Source organism: Neodiprion lecontei, chromosome 6 (genome assembly GCF_021901455.1).
Source record: "Neodiprion lecontei isolate iyNeoLeco1 chromosome 6, iyNeoLeco1.1, whole genome shotgun sequence".
In the NCBI taxonomy this organism is placed as follows: domain Eukaryota; kingdom Metazoa; phylum Arthropoda; class Insecta; order Hymenoptera; family Diprionidae; genus Neodiprion; species Neodiprion lecontei.
In genome coordinates, this window is record NC_060265.1 from 29,393,886 (window position 1) to 29,411,945 (window position 18,060).

The 18,060-nt window shown below is 39.0% G+C and overlaps 1 protein-coding gene across 5 annotated transcripts in view; it reads left to right on the plus strand.

The window, feature by feature from the left end:
* Positions 1-18,060, plus strand: part of LOC107224472 (probable JmjC domain-containing histone demethylation protein 2C) — a 207,275-nt gene that overhangs the window by 170,462 nt on the left and 18,753 nt on the right. For all 5 annotated transcript variants that reach the window (XM_046743240.1, XM_046743241.1, XM_046743238.1 and 2 more), the window contains exon 9: positions 14,080-14,242. In XM_046743240.1, the coding sequence (XP_046599196.1) occupies positions 14,080-14,242 (163 nt within the window). The remainder of the gene's footprint in view (positions 1-14,079; positions 14,243-18,060) is intronic.

The window sequence follows — 18,060 nt, forward strand, 5'->3', positions numbered from 1 at the left end:
GACACACGCGCGCGCAAACACATCGAGGATTTCAGTGCTGCTGGATGCTCAAAGTGTTGTCGGCCCAGGCGACTCAAGGTCTCTTTGTTCGTTCGGTTGTGCGAGTTTTGCGCCGTCTTGACTCCGTTTTGCAGACCTTGTTTAGTTTTCCTTTATTTCTTTATTTGATTTTCTTTTCACCGTCTCCTCTCTCAGCACATAATCATGGAAAACTATTCTCACCCGATTATCTCGTCGTCGTCGTCGTTGTTCGACAATCCGCCGACTCGTTAGAAAATCTCGGTAATCGTTAGACGAGATAGTGATAGTAAACCTGCTTTTAGAATTGGACGCTAATTGTAAGTGAAACGGGAACAAAGGAACGTAAGTGAGAGGTGCGTGGTAGTGGTGGTGGTGAATGTGTCGTTTAAGTGCACCTCGAGGCGACGACGATATATGTTAATGAAAACGCACAACGGCGAGTGAAGAGATAAATACATGTGAAAATATTGATAATTATCTGGAAGAAGGAAGAAGGAACAAGGAAACATACACCGTGTATCGGGGGATATTTTGTGAAGTGAAGTGAAAGAGATAACCGAAGAAGATAGGCGGTACTCTTGAAAACAGTTTGGATTTCGATTCGTTTCGTTATTAATTAAACGAGCACTGATCGACCGGCGCGGTTCTTCATTGTTCTCGCAAGTACTCGAAAGTGTCTTTGACCCCCTCCCCCTATTCGTCGGGTGTCGTTTATCCGTCGTCATAAATCCTCCGGCTCGGACCGGGTGTGAGAGAGATAGGGAGGAAGAGATAATAGATCGAGACTGAGAAAAGGGAAGAAATGCAACAACGGTTGGCGAAAACCGTGGCGTGTGTTTCAATAATGGTCGTTGAGTGCTGCTGCGAGTCCGGCGCCCCGGAAGTATGCCACCAGTGCTAGGAGGCGCGGCGATGGCGGTGCTGCCAGCTAGTCCGCAAACTGCCACCCAGGGAAGTCATCCGCAGGGACAAACCACCCAGCTGCTAGGTGCCAGCACCCAGTCATCTCATCAGCAACCACAGCTGCTTTATCAACCCTACAACTTGATGCCAGCCGGTGCCGTCGGTGGAGGTGGAGGCGGTGGAGGTGGACAAACTAACGCCGCCGCCGCTGCTGCCTACGCTGCGCACCATCTCGTCTCCGTACAACAGTCAAATTTTGTGCCGGACTCCACGAGCCCCGGCAACAACAGCCTCGCCCTGTAAGTTTGTTCTTTTCGATATTATATCGACGAGAGGATTGGCGAAATTAACGTGCAATATTGTAGAAATCGAGAAAGCTCGACGATGTTCCTATTTTCAGTCGTACGGCTGGATGTTAATCTTTTCCTACGTATCGTAAGAATTTCTCAACTAACGTCGACGGTGAAAGCCGAGTCGGGTTGTTTGTTTACTTCTCTTTCTCAAAGACGCGGGGTTTGTTTTTTCAATTTTAAATTTCTGGAGTTACAAACGGTTTTTTTCGATACGCGGTAAGGGCACGACGGGCGGAGAAGTAAGCTCAAGGTCATCGCGTGTGTCGTCGACGAACAATGTCGGTGTTCGCGCGAAGCTTGGGATGATTATCGTAATTGGAAAACGAGCGGCGGCAGGTGAAGAAGGGAAACGAGGAGATAAGGATAGTGTCGAGGAAGAGAGAGAATGCGGAAGTTTGGTAATCGTGCGAGGAACTGGGAAAGAATTCCGAAGCACACGTATATATGTATGTTCACAGTAAATACCTGTAGCGGCTGACGAGATAAGGGGAGGAAGAGTGGTTTCTATAGTTTTTCTTTTTCCTGTTCCATATTTTGTCGGTTGATAGTTTTATAGACCCATCGGGGGTCTCTTTTTCTCTGCCAGGCAGGTACGTTAATAGTATTACAGGTATTATAAAGGTGTGTGAAAAGACGGTAGTTGGGTTTTCGTTAGTCGGTGGCGTCGTATTCTCTCTCTCTCTCTCTCTCTCTCACTCTCACTCTCACTCTCACTCTCACTCACTCTCTTTCCATCCTTCTCTCGTTTCGGTCGCTACATTGTGTAAAGATGAGATTCCTCGTAGCAGACGTCGTTCCTCCTCCTCCTCCTCGTCCTCCTCGTCCTCCTTCTCTTCCAACTCATCCTCGTCATCATCATCATTCTCCTTATTCCCCGCTGCGCGTATCGTCGACAAAGGGCTCGGAGAGAGAAGGAGCGGACGAACCAACTCACGAGAGGCGATCACCAGACCGGGAGACGAAGAGGAGGAGGATGAGAAAGCCCCCCGGGACCCTCGCTCCCTTTGTTCGACTTCTGCGTGCCTGCCTTCCTCATACCTGCCTGCGATGCTTGCCTGAAACCCTCGCTCCTTACTCCTCGTGCACAATGTTCCATTCTGCTATGTAGTGACTGATTGTGAAAAAAGGAGAACGGAAAATAGAGAGAAACAGAGGGTGAGTGGAGTGGAGTGGAGTGGAATGGAATGGAATGGAATGGAATGGAATGAAATGGAGGGTTGGGTTGGCAGAGCAAATAGCCTCGGCACAAGTGTTGCCCCCCTCCTGTTCCTTCACCATTTCCTTATTCTTCTTCTTCTTTTTATTATTATTATTGTTATTGTTATTATTATTCTACTCCCTGCCGCCTCGCGTATAATCTAATCAGGGGTAGGGAGAAAACAGCGAAAGAGGGAAAGGAACGGAATTTTTATTACGTATACGCACATAAATATGTATGTATGTATATACAGTACATATACGCGTGGTGTAAAATTCTCTACTACGTTTGACGGTGATTCCTCGTTGTACCCGATACAAGGTCATCCAAGGTCGTTACTCTTGGACGTGTGACTGACTGTGTGTGTATGTGATGATACCGAAGACCTGGTTAACGTATTATCGTTGTTGTTATTATCATTATCATTATCATTATTATCATTATCATTATTATCAAGCGTTTCTGTTATTACTCTCCGTGTCTCTTCATACGTGCGTGAACAGTGCCGTATTGTTCAGTAATACGAATTACCAGATGGAAGAAAGAACTTCGAGAGTACCTAGTAAGTACCTGAACGGTAACTGTTTCCATTTAATAATTATGGGAATTTTGCCCATGGCTTTTCAATTAGTCTCTAACGTACCTTGTTACGATACTTGGGCAATGTTGCATACAGTAAGCCTACGTAGTGTAAATTATACTCTTGTATTAGGCACTAGATCGTCGCTGCCGATAACATTTGTACTCGCGCAATTAACCCTCGAGATTATTACTGTTACTATTAATTATTATTACTAGCCATGTGGAGAGAGTGGACAACCGAGTCGGCGATACTCGTGACATTAAACTACATCAGTTTAAATAATCGAATTCATTCTATTTCTTTCTTTACACAGCATATGTCAACGAAAAAAATTTCCTCGGACGAAGTATCATGTTTACATACTTACAAATCATGTTTACGAAATACCGGGTGGTATTCCCGATGACGATGAACAGGCTTATGTTGTATCGTTAAGCTGTTTTATACGTAAATCGCCCCCCCCCCCCTCCCCCACCCTCCAAGAAAAAAAAGGTTACGCTATCAGCAGCGATTGAGACTGCTGTAATCGGGCATTATTATCATAATTATTATTATTATTATTATTATTTTCTTGTCCTTATTCATATGCCTTTTCCACGATCTTGCAAACCAGTTTTTCTTGTTTGTCCTCCTCGTTCTTAACGACCACACCTATATTATATATTTATTACGTCGCGGGTAATTGCAGTTATATATATTCATTGCGCGCGATTCGACTTGCAAATTACAAATTATCGGCGTATTATTATATTTGCACAATGGTGTGTACAATAATTTACTTAGGCACACAATACACGAAGTCAGTGTCTTTGCACGCAGCAACGTTGGGGTTTTGTTTTGTTTTCTCTCCTCTCGCCTTAAAATAATGTGATGTTTCCTACACATGTTCAACGTTCGTCGTATCGAACATGTACATATACCCGGGTGACTTTTATAGTTGTAACGTATGCCATGGTATCATACTTGCCGAGGATGACGGTTGTGCGACGCACGTCGTCGTTGAATCAGAACCGCAAATATCCTCTATTCGCGAAAAGACGTTATCCGTGCTGAGGAAAAATCCGTCTCTCGAAGTTGCGGATTGTCATTGCAACGAGATACGATTGTTCCTCATTCTCTCGTTGTTAATCTGAAAAAGTAACGGAAGGCCAACGGAGTGCAACAGAGGCGAAAGAATTTTTCCCGATGACGCTTCTCTTATCGTCGTCGTCGGTTTTATCCGCCATAATATTTCAACGCCACCGTCGCGGCGCCGCGCGCCCGGAATCTAGGTCAATCGTGTAAAATCAGCTGCGATGACGTAAAGATCGTGTATACGCGATACGTTCGTACACAATGTGCACACGTGTTTAATGTATTTACCTGTTACACAAACACACGCGTACACGGCTATACGTACAACGTGTCAGTCGTTAATCGCTCGAATAATTTATCTCTCAACATCTGACGATGACGACGATGATGATGATTATTATTTATAATGACTACGGCGACGACGTGCCGATGTGTGCGTGTTGCGTGGGCGCAGGTGTGCCGATCTTATCGTGTACGCCGTATATCTATACACCTCGACGGTGTTGTAACGCATGTATTCCCACATACGAACACCTAGCAGCTAGCTGACAATTCAGATGGCGATCGCGTTCTTGGTTCGCTGAACCCTGCGCGATGGCGGTTGGATCATGGGGAGGGGGGGGGGATTTAAGCGATATGTGCTGAAATTCGCGCAAACGCGGCGTAAAATCCCAGATTTCGCAGTTCCTCCTTCTTGTTTTTATTTGATTTTGGTTTTACTGATTTTTTTTTTTTTTTTCTTGCTTCTATTTTTTCACTCGCGAATACAAGACATTCCGCTCGTTGTCGAGAGTTTTCGTCGCTCGTCGGCGATCGGCAGATTAGTTTTTTATACGTCTTCCGCGAATTTTCTAACGTTCTCTATCTCACTTTTGTGTTAATTGTTTTTTTTTTTCTCTCTTTCTGTTTTGTCGTTTTTGTTTTCAAGTCTTCCGCCATGACGACGGTATGTAACAACGCTACTCGTATCTCTCTAGTTAACGACATAACCGACGACTGACGCGTTATCGCGCTCTCCGTTCACAAATACCTTTTATTATCTATAGGCAAATGGGCGTTTGTTTGTGTACGCGCTTTGCACGACTGGACTCGAATCCCTCTATCTCTGTCTCTGTTTCTCTTATTTGCTCGTTAGCGAGTGAGAGAGAGAGAGAGAGAGACGGAGAGAAGACAAGTAGAAAATTTATCTCGCAGTGGTGGGTTGTTTTTTTTTTTGTTCTTCGTTTGTTTCGCTAGTTCTGTCACGCACGATCTTCCCTCGACTCATTGAATGTTGCGCGTGTGTATGTGTGTGTCATGTGTTTTTTTTTCTTTTTCGTCAGACCGACGATGATGTTGGTGCGTATATTTTTAACCCACGTCAGTTTATTGCTGCTGCCGCTACTTAGCGAGGGGTTAACTTATTCATTTATCGGGTATACGTTTCAATCAATCGTCTTGCGTCTCTACCGTATACATACACCTACGTACGCACATACATTACACATAAATAACGTGTAGCGTGCACGTATGCATTTATATTTGCAGTGTGTTAATAACATCTTGCCACATATGTGCACATATATATATTTATGACATACGCATATTCTTGTATATACGATGCACTTGTTGCGCAGGGCAATTACCGTTGCCGATAATGTGTAACAAATAATGTATAAATAAGAAATGGAGGAAGTGGAATGATTGTAATGCTGAACACGTGTTTCTCTTTTTCGGTCTCCTTTTTTTTCTTTCTTCCCCTCCTTTTTTTACGCTGTTTGTATTTGTTGTTATTATTATTGTTATTATTATTATCATCGGGAGTATATCGGGTGTGTGGGCAGCGATTATAATACCATTACGAAGTTCGGTGCCGATCGGTCAGTACTGAGAAAATCGTTTGGATCAAAGTTCGAACTACGTGTTGTTGGGCTGCGGTCTTAAATACTTGTATAATATATATATATGTGTGTGTGTGTGTGTGTAATTGCACTCGTATACGCAAACGGTTGACCGTGTCCAAATAACAAAATAATTAGGAACATGATTTTTCCACGACGACGACAGCTAACGTTTGGTATCTATTAAACTTGTCGATCGGTCAAGGTTATTCTTCTGAAGAAGAGAACACTGTTCGTTGTTATACAAGTTTGATGATATTGAAACTGCGGTAGTCGTTATGTTGACGATGAAAAAAATTCGATCGAAGAATTCGAAGAGCGAGAGAGAGAGAGAATGAAGGAAAAAGTAAGCTAAATTCCGTTTCTCTTATCGTTCAGTCGTCGTTTGAAAAACGGTATTATAAGAGATTAATGATAAACTCGGCGACGATTTACTGACTCCTCGTTTCGTCCACGCCTCTTCCTTCCTCCTTCTCTTCTCTTTTCTTTCACATTCCCGTAACACTCGCTACTCCTCGTCACTGCTCTCGATATACATATATTCGTGACATCCAATCCAATCCATGCGCGAATTGCTTGCGTAACTCTCTCTCTATCTTTCTCTCTCCCTCTTTTATTTTTATTTATTTTTTTTTCAAACCTTCTACGTCGCTTGACACGCATGCTTTGCCTTTGAGTTTGTCGGTTGGTTAGTTATAGTTGGTTAGTTATAGTTGGTTAGTCATATAGGTTCACTGTACGCCAACTGGCACACCGCTATGTATGATAGGTATAACTTACTTGTAGGCATTTGTCACACACGCCTGCTAAATTCGCCCGCATGTGTGATGTGTGATATAATATGCCGCTTGCTTATACGATCGTTCTCTATTCTCATTCTTCTTCTTCTTCTTCCACAAGCTACGTACGTGGCAAATACTTCGTTATCATTTTACATATCTTCTTTTCTTCTTCGTCCCTCTTTTTATAATATAATTTATGATCGATATTATATTATTTGTACGTTTTGTTGGGTATTATAATATACTGCTACGTAATAATATGTGCAGAATTTTTACGATTTGTTAAACGTACGTATTCGGAACTACTAGAACCGTCCTCATAAATACTCGTCATAAAATGTCTTGGGTTTTTTCCCCTCCACTTCCATTCTTTCTCTCTCTCTCTCTCTTTCTCTCGCTGTAATTGCACAGTTTCCCTTGTTAAACACTATCAAGAAATTCCACTCGATTACTCGAAAGAAAATAATTACAGCGTATAACACACGGATAGATGAAATTGGCTGGTGTTTGTTGCACAAATACACTTAAGTTACAGAGTTCACGTGGTTTTTCAGTGACTGCTGTGTGTCTTTCTCTGTGTGCGTGTGATATCCTTCTCTCTGTCATATCGATGCTGCTTGCAAGAGGAAGGTCAAGGAACCTGCGTAATACGAATACTTTCTCTTTCCCTTTCCCTCTTTCTGCTTCCCGTATCTTGATGAAAAATATACTTCGAGAAAAATTCTGTGCACCTTCGTCTTACGCACTGCGGTATATACCTAAATGCAGATCGACGTGTGTACTTGGATGTTTTTTTTTTTGGTTCTTCACTTTTCACTTACTCCGAAACCGGAAATTGCGGTAAAGAGAGAGAGAGAGAGGAAATTATGTGGTAAAAGAAGGATAATTGATAATACGTACAGTCGTATCGGATTCGTTGGAATTACTTCGATTAATTGACGTTAATTCGGTAAATATTCTTCAACTTGTCTGCATTTTATTGCTAGAGCGAGTTATTCACAATCGTTGATGAACTAGAAAGAGAAAAAGTGTTTGATAAAGAAAGATATTCGTTCTCTTTCGGTTACGAGCCTCTGAAATTTTATTTATGTCTTTATATCGTTGCAGGAAGTCATCGTTAATTATTTACGCAGGTCTGTTTACATTAGAATTGCTTGGTAAAATCATTAATGTTCAACGCTATGCAGAATCAGCAACTCCGAGAGTTCATTGCTGATTCTTCTATCTATTGCGATGGTGTTTGTTAATATAAAACGTAAATAAAATTCATTTGGATTTTTTACCGTTATCAATGTATGTGCGTTTTTTTTTTCTTCTCTCTTCACATTGCGTTAATATCATTTATCCGCTTCAGACACGCACACACGCTTTGTTTGTATCCGATGCGTTTATTATACACTTTCTTGAACTGTGAAGATAATATGATGATTTATATTTTATTGGATATTATTTCGACTCGTCTGGCATTGTCTTTTTTCGATCTCTATTTTGATTTTTCAACGATCGTTATCAATAGAACTCTCTTATCTGTTCTTAATGCTCTTATGTTGTTTTTATGCTCGATACGCATCGTCAAAGGGCGGGAAAAACAAATTATTGTTACGGATACTTGTTGTTAGCTGAATAGACAGGGCAAGCCTTAATGTTTCTCGTACAGTACGGCATGCACGTTCAATCATCCTTCAGCTATGTCCTATATGCGTGTAAGTATAGGTAGGTACTAACTGCATCGTGTAAACAAATTAAACCGCCTCTCTGCTATAATACATATACCCGACATAATCACCCGGATACGCTACGATCAAGCCGGATAATCATCGTAATTATTTGCTGTTATATCGTTATATACGGGTTTGTAACTTACACGCGTTACATTATATATATATATGTATATGTATGTATGTATGAGCCATGGTACATATGCATCGCATCACATGTTCAACACGTGTTTAATACACGTACCGCCGCTGCAGGCTTTTACGGCCGGAAGTAGAAGCTTGCCGGGACAAGCGGGTGTTCGTTGGTTAGCTTATTTATACATACTTTATGTATCTTTGTAGATATTATAAGAGTGTATAGTTATAACAATATATTTAATGCAACATGCTGCGATCAGCCCTCGTTACGGAATTGTTGAAACTATTGGCGGTGAAGATAATTTTTTTTTTTCATAAATTTGTTCGGTACTTGACACGTTGATTTAATTTAATTCAACAAAGTATTGTGAGGGAGAGAAAAAAAAACATACTCAAAATGAGAATGAAAGTTCTACGTAACTGTCGTTTTATATTCTTTTGAATGAATTTTAAGTGATTTTTTGAAATTTATAAAATTTATATATGGCTGTTTTTTTTTTTTTATCTTTTCTTCTGATTGTTGAACTTGGGCGATTACACATGATAATGTAATGAATTATACAGTTATACAGCCGCTTATGTAATTTAATCCGGTGATTTATATAAATATTTACTCGAATGAATAATAAACGGCTTTCTTTCTTTCTTTATTTTTATTTTATATCACACAGAATTAGTAAATACATGTGCAAATACATGATTAATACACGAAAAAAGAAGTCATAGGATAAACTGAATTAGTTCTTTCTTTCTTTCTTTCTTTCTGTCTTTCTGTCTGTCCTTTTTTTCTTATTCCCTTTCTTTTGTTTCAAATTTAATACGAATTCTTGCGCCTTAGTCGCAATTACACCGCCCTTTCGGCCTTCTACAATTCCGGGTATTTTGAGAGAAAACTGCGATAAAGAAACGACAATAAAAAGTCGTGGAATGAAAAAAGAGAAAGTGAATGAGAAAAAAAAAAATGTTTGACAAAGAAAGAAGAAATATGAAAAAAAAGAGAAGAAGACCAAGGAGAAGAAACAGAGTCTTCTTTGGCCGAAATGGCGAGAGCGAAAACCAGAGACGACAGATTAGGTTGGGTTAGGCGAAGGGTCGTTCCTGACTTACGGGTGATTACTTACGCCTTCTCTCTTCGCCCCTCGACCTTTATCGGGATGTGCGCTCCTGGAGAGAGAGAGAGACTGAGAGAGAGCGAGCCTCCCCAAAGGCTTACACCCCCCCTTCTTCGCCCCTTATTCCCCCCTTCGCCAGCTCCCATTCACCGTTTGCAAAGCGACCGCCATAATCCACGCCATCAATCAATGATACGACCCGAGGATCGGACGAGGGATGCTGGGATGAGAGAATCGAACCGAACCGTTGGACCGTTCGCTTCTTTTATGACAGACGTCCCACGATTTATCGACTACGACTCACAATCAGAGAGAGGGAAAAAATATAACTTTTTCCAGGGTTTTCTTGCTTTCTTGGACGTAGCTTTTCTTCTTTGCCGCTCACTCCCAAAATCTCAATCTCTGATGAATCGGCTTGAGTAGTTACGACGATACCTTTGAACATGTCCTAACAATTGGGATATTATTTACAAACTATTTCCTCGTTTTCGAGTAGATTATTCCAACTGTTTAGAGAATTCTGATGTTGTTTTGATTTTTGTTTTCTATTTTATTGTTTCAAGTTTAAATGGCCAAAGTTTCTTTTGTTCTATTTTTCTTTTAAACCACCGACTGTAATTAGGTTCGCATTTTCGAAATCTCGCGTATAGCGAGCAGCGGTAACCACAACAATAATGACAATGATAATCAAATTAAACTGAAAAGTTGTAAAAATATTTTGCGGGTATTTTCGTTGGCGAACGTAACGTTATATTTACACGCAAAAAGCGACTCGTGTGTGGGAGGAGAAGAATTTAGGTCAAACCGTTGTGTATGTACATATTATAATGTATATTTAAAATCTTCGCAGGATCTAAATGTCGGTTGAAAAATAGTCGGTGTGAAAAAGTTTCTTTTATTATTACATATTTATACATACGTATGTATGTAAACACGCTGGCGCTGTTATGCCAAACACACGTACAGCACGTAATATATAAGAATTAACAAACACGCAACAGTCGTCGATGTTTGACGGTGATATTTGCAATCTCACTTCTCGGTCATGTTTTTTTTCTTTCTTTCTTTCTTTTTTTTTTCCTCCTTGTAACACGTATGCATATGTATCGCATACGTGCAAATAATTTCTTTCAACGTAGACGAAGCTTCGCGGAATTTTCGTGTCCGTAAGTGCCGCATATATTTATAGCCAGGTAGTAAGAATTTTTTTTTTTTATTAAAAAGCTTTTTTCAAAGTTTAATTTTATGTTAGGATAACTTGCAATCCTGTTTATACATATATATATATATAATGTTGCGATAAAATCCAAATGTAGTAGATGTGTTATTTGTTTTATATACGCGTAGGTTGGTCAGGATGTCGTGAAACGAATAAAACTGATTCGATTATCGCTGGATTGTCTTACTCGACTCGTGATGCGGATAAAATAATACACATCATATAGGCATGCACGGTGAGGAGATGTACGATATTATAGATACGCCTGTAATTCAGTAGTACATATAACTACATTACGTATAGGAAAATCCGCATACGCGTTCTCTTTTTGCGTTTGTCGAAGCATTGAGTAGCTACGTTGTGTCGTTGAATTGCGTAAAGCTGGATATTCTATTGCGTTATAAAAAACGAACGAGCAAGGAAATTAGTTTATTGATTAATCGGTGAATATCCGTATGCATTCATTGATCGCATATCGCCTATCTACCCTACACTTTGTTTTTTAAATCTTAGTTTCCTTCTTTTTGTCAAATTTTGACTGTCGTCGGATAGAGAGATTTTGGGATTCAGGATGTACGAAATAATCTTCGCTTCTTTTTCTCTGTCTTTTTCTCTATCGCGGCTTGCGACAAGCCGCGTGTCATAATCGCTGATTTTACCTAATCGTGTATGCATTATAAATTCATGACTATGAAATGCACACTTGATATCGTTAATGTCTGTGCGTGTGTGTGCGTATCGGAGATAAGGAGACGACGTTATCTCTTCATTCTTCGTTAATCTCTCTCTCTCTCCTATAACAGCGGTGCAAGGTACATGCGCGAAGAAGAAGGAAAAAAAAAACATGAAAAGATCACAAGTTATCTGGGTCACGGATTCCTGACAGTCATCGCCGCTATTTTCCTTCTCCTTCTTTTCGACAACTTCTGAGAATTAATTAGGCAGCTATTCGTGTATTTATTTACTTGTTTCTTTACTTATTTGCGCATATTCAACGTGCTTACAAGGGTAATATTTTATCGGGAATTTAAATTGTCAATCGAAACAACGAGGATCGTTCAACTGTACACAACGGATGTATAATAAAAATTCATTCTTGCCAATGTTGTGTTGGTTGTATGATTAATTTGAAAATAATGCGCAGCAGCGTCGGTATTTAGAGTAACGAATTAAATGTGAATCGTGCGGTTATTAGAGGAAACGCGAGCTCATTGACACTGTCACTGTCACTCTACCGTTTATAGATTTAATTTATTATACATACTCCAAGATATTTCCCCTACATTCGACCTACGCATTGATGCGTTTATATGGCAAAAACTCACACATGTGTATATATATACATATATATATTTTATATATATACTATGGCCCCTGTTTCGTTTGGCTTTAACTATAGACATACGTTGTCCTTATTAATAGGCACATGTATGGAGAGTCTGAGAGAAAAGAAAAAGAAAAGAAGAATTATCGTATTACCCGTTTGGTTAACATCACTTCGTATGTTTATTGAGCGTTTAATTTTTTTCGTTTATTTTCAATCGTCATATTTTTTCCTCTCTTATTGGTAGCTTTTTCGGTACCAACGAATTGTTACATCTCTGTATGTTCCCAAGAGCTCAGATTATATACTAACTTATTGATGTAGACACGGAGGATTTAATTGAGTAACAATTAATTATAAACCGAGACTTGTCGGATCGTTTTGTAATTCCACATATCCATGCGATGTTAATTTATTATTTATACGTACGTATATTTTATTTCGACGATTCTTCGTATGGTCGAAAATTCTTTTGAATAGATTATTTCTTGCAAGATTGCATGCGGTGTTTGTTTTGTCGGAAATTCGTTGAATTATATGCGACGCGGAATGAGAGAAAACAACAACATGTGTACGTGTATAAAAGTAATGTAAAAAAGTCGAGAACGAATCCGACGAAAATAACTTAATTTTGCGGTAAATCTAGGCTGCTGTAAGCGGTCGCAAAAACAATTGTTTATCTTTTGAAACGTTTGTCGACGATTTGATTGCACGACAATTCGTTATCTGACTCAATTTTTCGCAGATTATCCAATGCGTTATATACTTGGCACGCTGTCTGTTTCTTTCGTATTTCAACACCATGTTTGACAAGATCGCAGAAAGTTACGATTCAGATTATTTATGTAAAACAGCCCGAATCAACAAATTGACACCGTATCGAAATCCCAATTTTCTTGTACAGTTCGACGATACGAGAATAATCAATTGATTTATGAAGCAACTCGACCAATTGGTAGATTATTTTTGAAATAAAGAACGTGTCTTTTTGTTTGTTTTCGTTTGAGTGCAGTCCAAGTTGACCCAGCGCAATTTTTCACGATATAAAAACGAAGGAATCTCTTTGACGAAATAAATTAACAAAGATTGTTAAAGCGAGTAACAATAGAGGAATTCGGGATCTGGTCTGATACAGTTTGTCACAATAAAAAGAGAAAAATAAAAAAAAAAAAACTGCGCGCACTGAATTTGGCAAAAAACAAAAAAATTATAATGATATTTATTGTACACTATATACAGTTAGCGAATTACCCGAGTAAATACAATGCCAAGAGTAACACGTGGCAGCGAATGCACCCAAAACACAATTAATTAAATAATTGATTTAAAGCGAATTTACACACAGTAATTTTGGTTAACAGAAGCCAAGCAATTAGAAAAATTAGCTGAGAGAAGAACACGAGGTGATCTTGAGGTAGCCGAAAGAAGAATAATGGCGGAAACCGTTAGAAAACGAATCTTCTTCCCCGTGAGGAAGACTAAGCATGTCCCATAGCTAAGAGCCAATCAGAAAATTCATAGCGAATGACGTCAGAGAATAGCGAAATGCGCAAGTGTCAGTGAATTTGAACTAGAGATTCATTGATTGGCTATCGATTGTCGGGTGATCTGTGCTCTGCTTAGTGCTGCCTTCTTGCTGCGGGTAAGCCGAACTTCGCTTCGCCCGGGCAGTTTGGGTGTTGACTGAACAAAGATAAATGTAATTCTAATTGTAATTTTTCGAATTAAAGCAATATTATTACTGACGAACAAATTTTTTCATCTGTGATTACAGAGAACGACGGGAAGCTGAAGTTCGGGAGATCGAGAAACGTGAGAGGGAACGAGAGAGGGAAAGCAGAATGGAACGAGAGAGGTTAGAGAAACTGCAGAAACAGGCCGCCGAGCAGGCTGTTCATAAACATTTTGAGGAATCCCTGAGGCTGGCGCAACAAAAGGTGAGCCGATATTTCGTATTTGTCATTTTTTTTTCATACCTCTCTTATCTCTTTTCTAATTGAACACAATTTTGACCCTCAATTAATTAACGAAACGAAGAGATTTCAAAATTTTTCTCAGGAAGAAATCAGCGACCGATTTTATATGTGTGCTTGTCTTTTCGTCTTGATAATTTTTTTTCTTTTCTTTGCACATCACTTTTCACTCACATGTCGTGTTGTTTGAAATAATTATATTGTATGACAGCCGGATGACATTTCGAACGACTCGTTAAACCGGTGTGTCAGAGCTTTCTCTCTCTCTCTCTCTCCTTCTATGTATATATGTATGTATTAGAGAGTTGAACAGGTGTAAAACGCGTGTCTCTCCTCACTTTTCCTCACTCACTCACTTTCGGCATCGAATTTCACACGAGAAGTCCGGCTGATAAAACCGGGCCAAACCGCGAGAAATTTTTACTACCTTCTTTTTGCTCATTTGCCTTCCGAAATTCAACTCGTTTTCCCCACTCCAATCAGCAGAAAAATAAATATATTGTTACATATTTGGAACGAACCAACACAATTTTTTTTTTTTTTTTTCGAAACTCGTATTGATTTTGTTCTTTAATCTCGCTGGTTAAAAAAAAAAGAACAAGTCACCTTACTTCAAGGATACCTCTCAAGTGTTGCGTTGCGTTCGTATAAATCGTCGTTGATTCTCTCCTCGCGTCGACCCCTGTTCATTTGTAATTGTAAGCGAAGAATGCAAGGAGGAACATCATCAACATCGATTCTTGTTCATCGAAAAAAAATTCAATATCTCGTTCAAATTATGTTTAATATCTACGAATGGATATTAATTTTATTGTATACGGATAGGCGTATAATTTTTATTCATTAAAAACTCGAGGCGATCCAAGTTGATTATTAATTTACGGATTATACCGATATGAGTTAGTTGTTGCGTATTAAATAAATAGTTATCTCATTAATACACAGCGTGTGATATTAAATTAAAACCCGTTACAATTTTTCTCTCTCTCTCTCTCTCTCTCTCACACACTCTTTACACGTTCCCATCTGTTTTTATCACGAGCGTGACAAGGCATCGGCTCTCCGCCGCTGTTGCCGTCAGGAACTTGTATATAATATAATGTGTAGCTAGATGTCCTCGAGGGATTTCGTCCGTGTACGGTTCGTGGTGTAGGTACATCAGAGTCGGTTGAGATCTAATTAAAAAGTTTTAATCGAATTTATAACAAGGTGGAAACTTTTTCTTTTTCTTTTTTTTTCTTTGTTTACTCGTCTACTACTTTCTCTTTCGTTATTCTGCAATTATTATTTATTAATTTATTTATTTTATATATTTTGAAAAATCTTTCTTCAAATTCATTCGACGATCCTTCTATTTTCCGTCGGGTAACGTGCTTATATTTTTGCAATATTCGTATATCGAAATATTTCGGTCTGTTTTTAGGAAGTAATTGCTGTCTTTGGATGAATAATTCTTTGCGGAGTTGGTTTATTGGTAACCTTGGGTAAATTGAAATCCAATTCCTGCTGACAGAAGTTTAATCAATCGAGCGATTCGTTACGCTTGAATGTATACTTTATACGTGACTATGACTGTTTACACATATCTATTGTACGTGACTCGGTGTTATATATTGTACTAGATAACAAATACAGTTGTTCAAATATCTCGCGGCCCAGTTTCTTGTGTGTTTAATCAAGTGCATGACGCGACGATAACACAATATTATGAAAATTGAAATTTATTATCTTGCGTCGATACTGCCGGATAGTTGAATAATCCGTTTCGTTATGGACGATGATCATCGTCGGTAATCCGACGTTGCGTACAAAAATGCTTGAAAAAGATTTGCTTTTTTTTCTAATTTTTATCTTTCCTGTTTATTGTACGATCGGAATGACGATCGTCGTTATAATGACGATTACGACGATAGGCTCTGGTAATGATATGTTTGTACAACTTTATGGAAGAACGTTGGCATTAATTACAACGATCGGAACGTCTCGACCGCGGGCTACGAAGTTAAAAAATATTTAGAACGACAGATGTGTTTTAAAGATTGTGGAATAAATTTATTACATTGTGACAAACGTAGGATCAGGTTTGAAATTGACTGAGGCCAGTTGTTGCTTTTTCTTTTTCTCAATTTATGTTGCATTTCATTTTGTGATCATTATTTTTATGTTTCAACGTAAACTTGAACGGATTCGTGAAATAACCTGTCGAATTTTGTTGAAAAGATAAGACGGAATCGAAAATCGAAGCCAATACAGTCGACGATGAATTCTCATAATAAACTATCAAATAGCTAAATTGATTAAACTCGCTAATGCGAATGAATTTTTTTACTCAACTCGGTGAATCGAACATTAGATCAATAAATTCAAATCAGCATAGATATTAGGTAGTGAATATACATATAAATTCATTTTAAACCAAAACTAACGTCAATTCTGTAAAGTTTCCCCCCCCCCCCCTTTTTTTTTTATTTATCTTATCAGATTTGTCTGTATGATTTTTGTAAATCCATGCCACTTCCGCATACGTATATTTACATACTCGTTACATCTGACGCCGTACTGCGAAACTTTTTACACAGTTAATTTACTCGGCGATGTACCTCTGTAATTTCCTCATCCGAAAGCCCGATCTTCTGTGTAGGTTTTGTTATCGTCGTTCAATTACTAGAGGTCAAAGCTTTTCCCTCTGAGTCATTTAAACGCCGTGCCGTAGTCGTAGGTACAATAACGGTGTTCGATTGAATCCGAGAAATTTTCCCAACATTCATTTTACTGTATTGCGAGCTGTAATAGCGTTACACTTGACATCGAATCCGTATATATATATAAATCATGGACGAATATCAAACGCCACTATGTCTGGCTAAACGAGCAAGGGATGATAATAAATTTGTCGAAGTTGTGAAAGGGATGAGGGGACGAATCGAGAGTGGCAAACCGGACCGACGGTTCGATCGAACCTCACAAAATTTGAGGGTGGGTGCTGCGCTGTGGAGAAGGGAAGGGAGGAGAAGAGAAGGGATGGGTTTAATTACGAACCGCCATTTGGGGGTGGGGAATAACGGGGAGGTGAAGGGATGAATCAGATTACCCGATAACAACTGTACTCTATGTGAGTTTGAGCGTCCTTTGGTCAACGGTATAGAATCGCGGGTCAGGGTTTTTGTTATACTTACGTAAGTTTCGAGATCGATAGATCGATCAAGCCTGCTTGGTCAAACATTGAAATCGTCACGAATTATTATATATCGGGTTTCTGGAATTAATTAAAGAATATATGTCATTCGTTGGCCGAGGTTCACCGTTTTTTTTTTTATGGTCGTCATGTTTGCATAGAAATGTAATTGGAAGTCAAGAGACTGAACTAAATTGAAGATGGACGGTTGTATCCAATTATTTACCAGAAATAAATGTCTCACGTATCGACGGTTGTAACCACAGTGAATTGTTGATACTTTTAGCCTATTTTCTTGTAATTGCAACAGAAACGTTTAAACGTCATTGTATTTACTTTATAATTAATAATTCATTCCTGTAGGTCGTAGTAATTACTGCGGTGTAACGAAAAGAAATTTCTCACAGTTTGTAAACTATGATTGAACGGTAACGTATCTCGTATAAAACGTTTATTTAACGGTGCAGTATACGGTATAACTCAAGCGATTACGTATATATATAAATTTTATTTATATATATATATGTATAAAAAGCTGTAAAAGACGTGCGATATGTGAAATACTGCAGCTTTCTAATCTCGCGTTGCTTCTAGACTTTGGTATTAT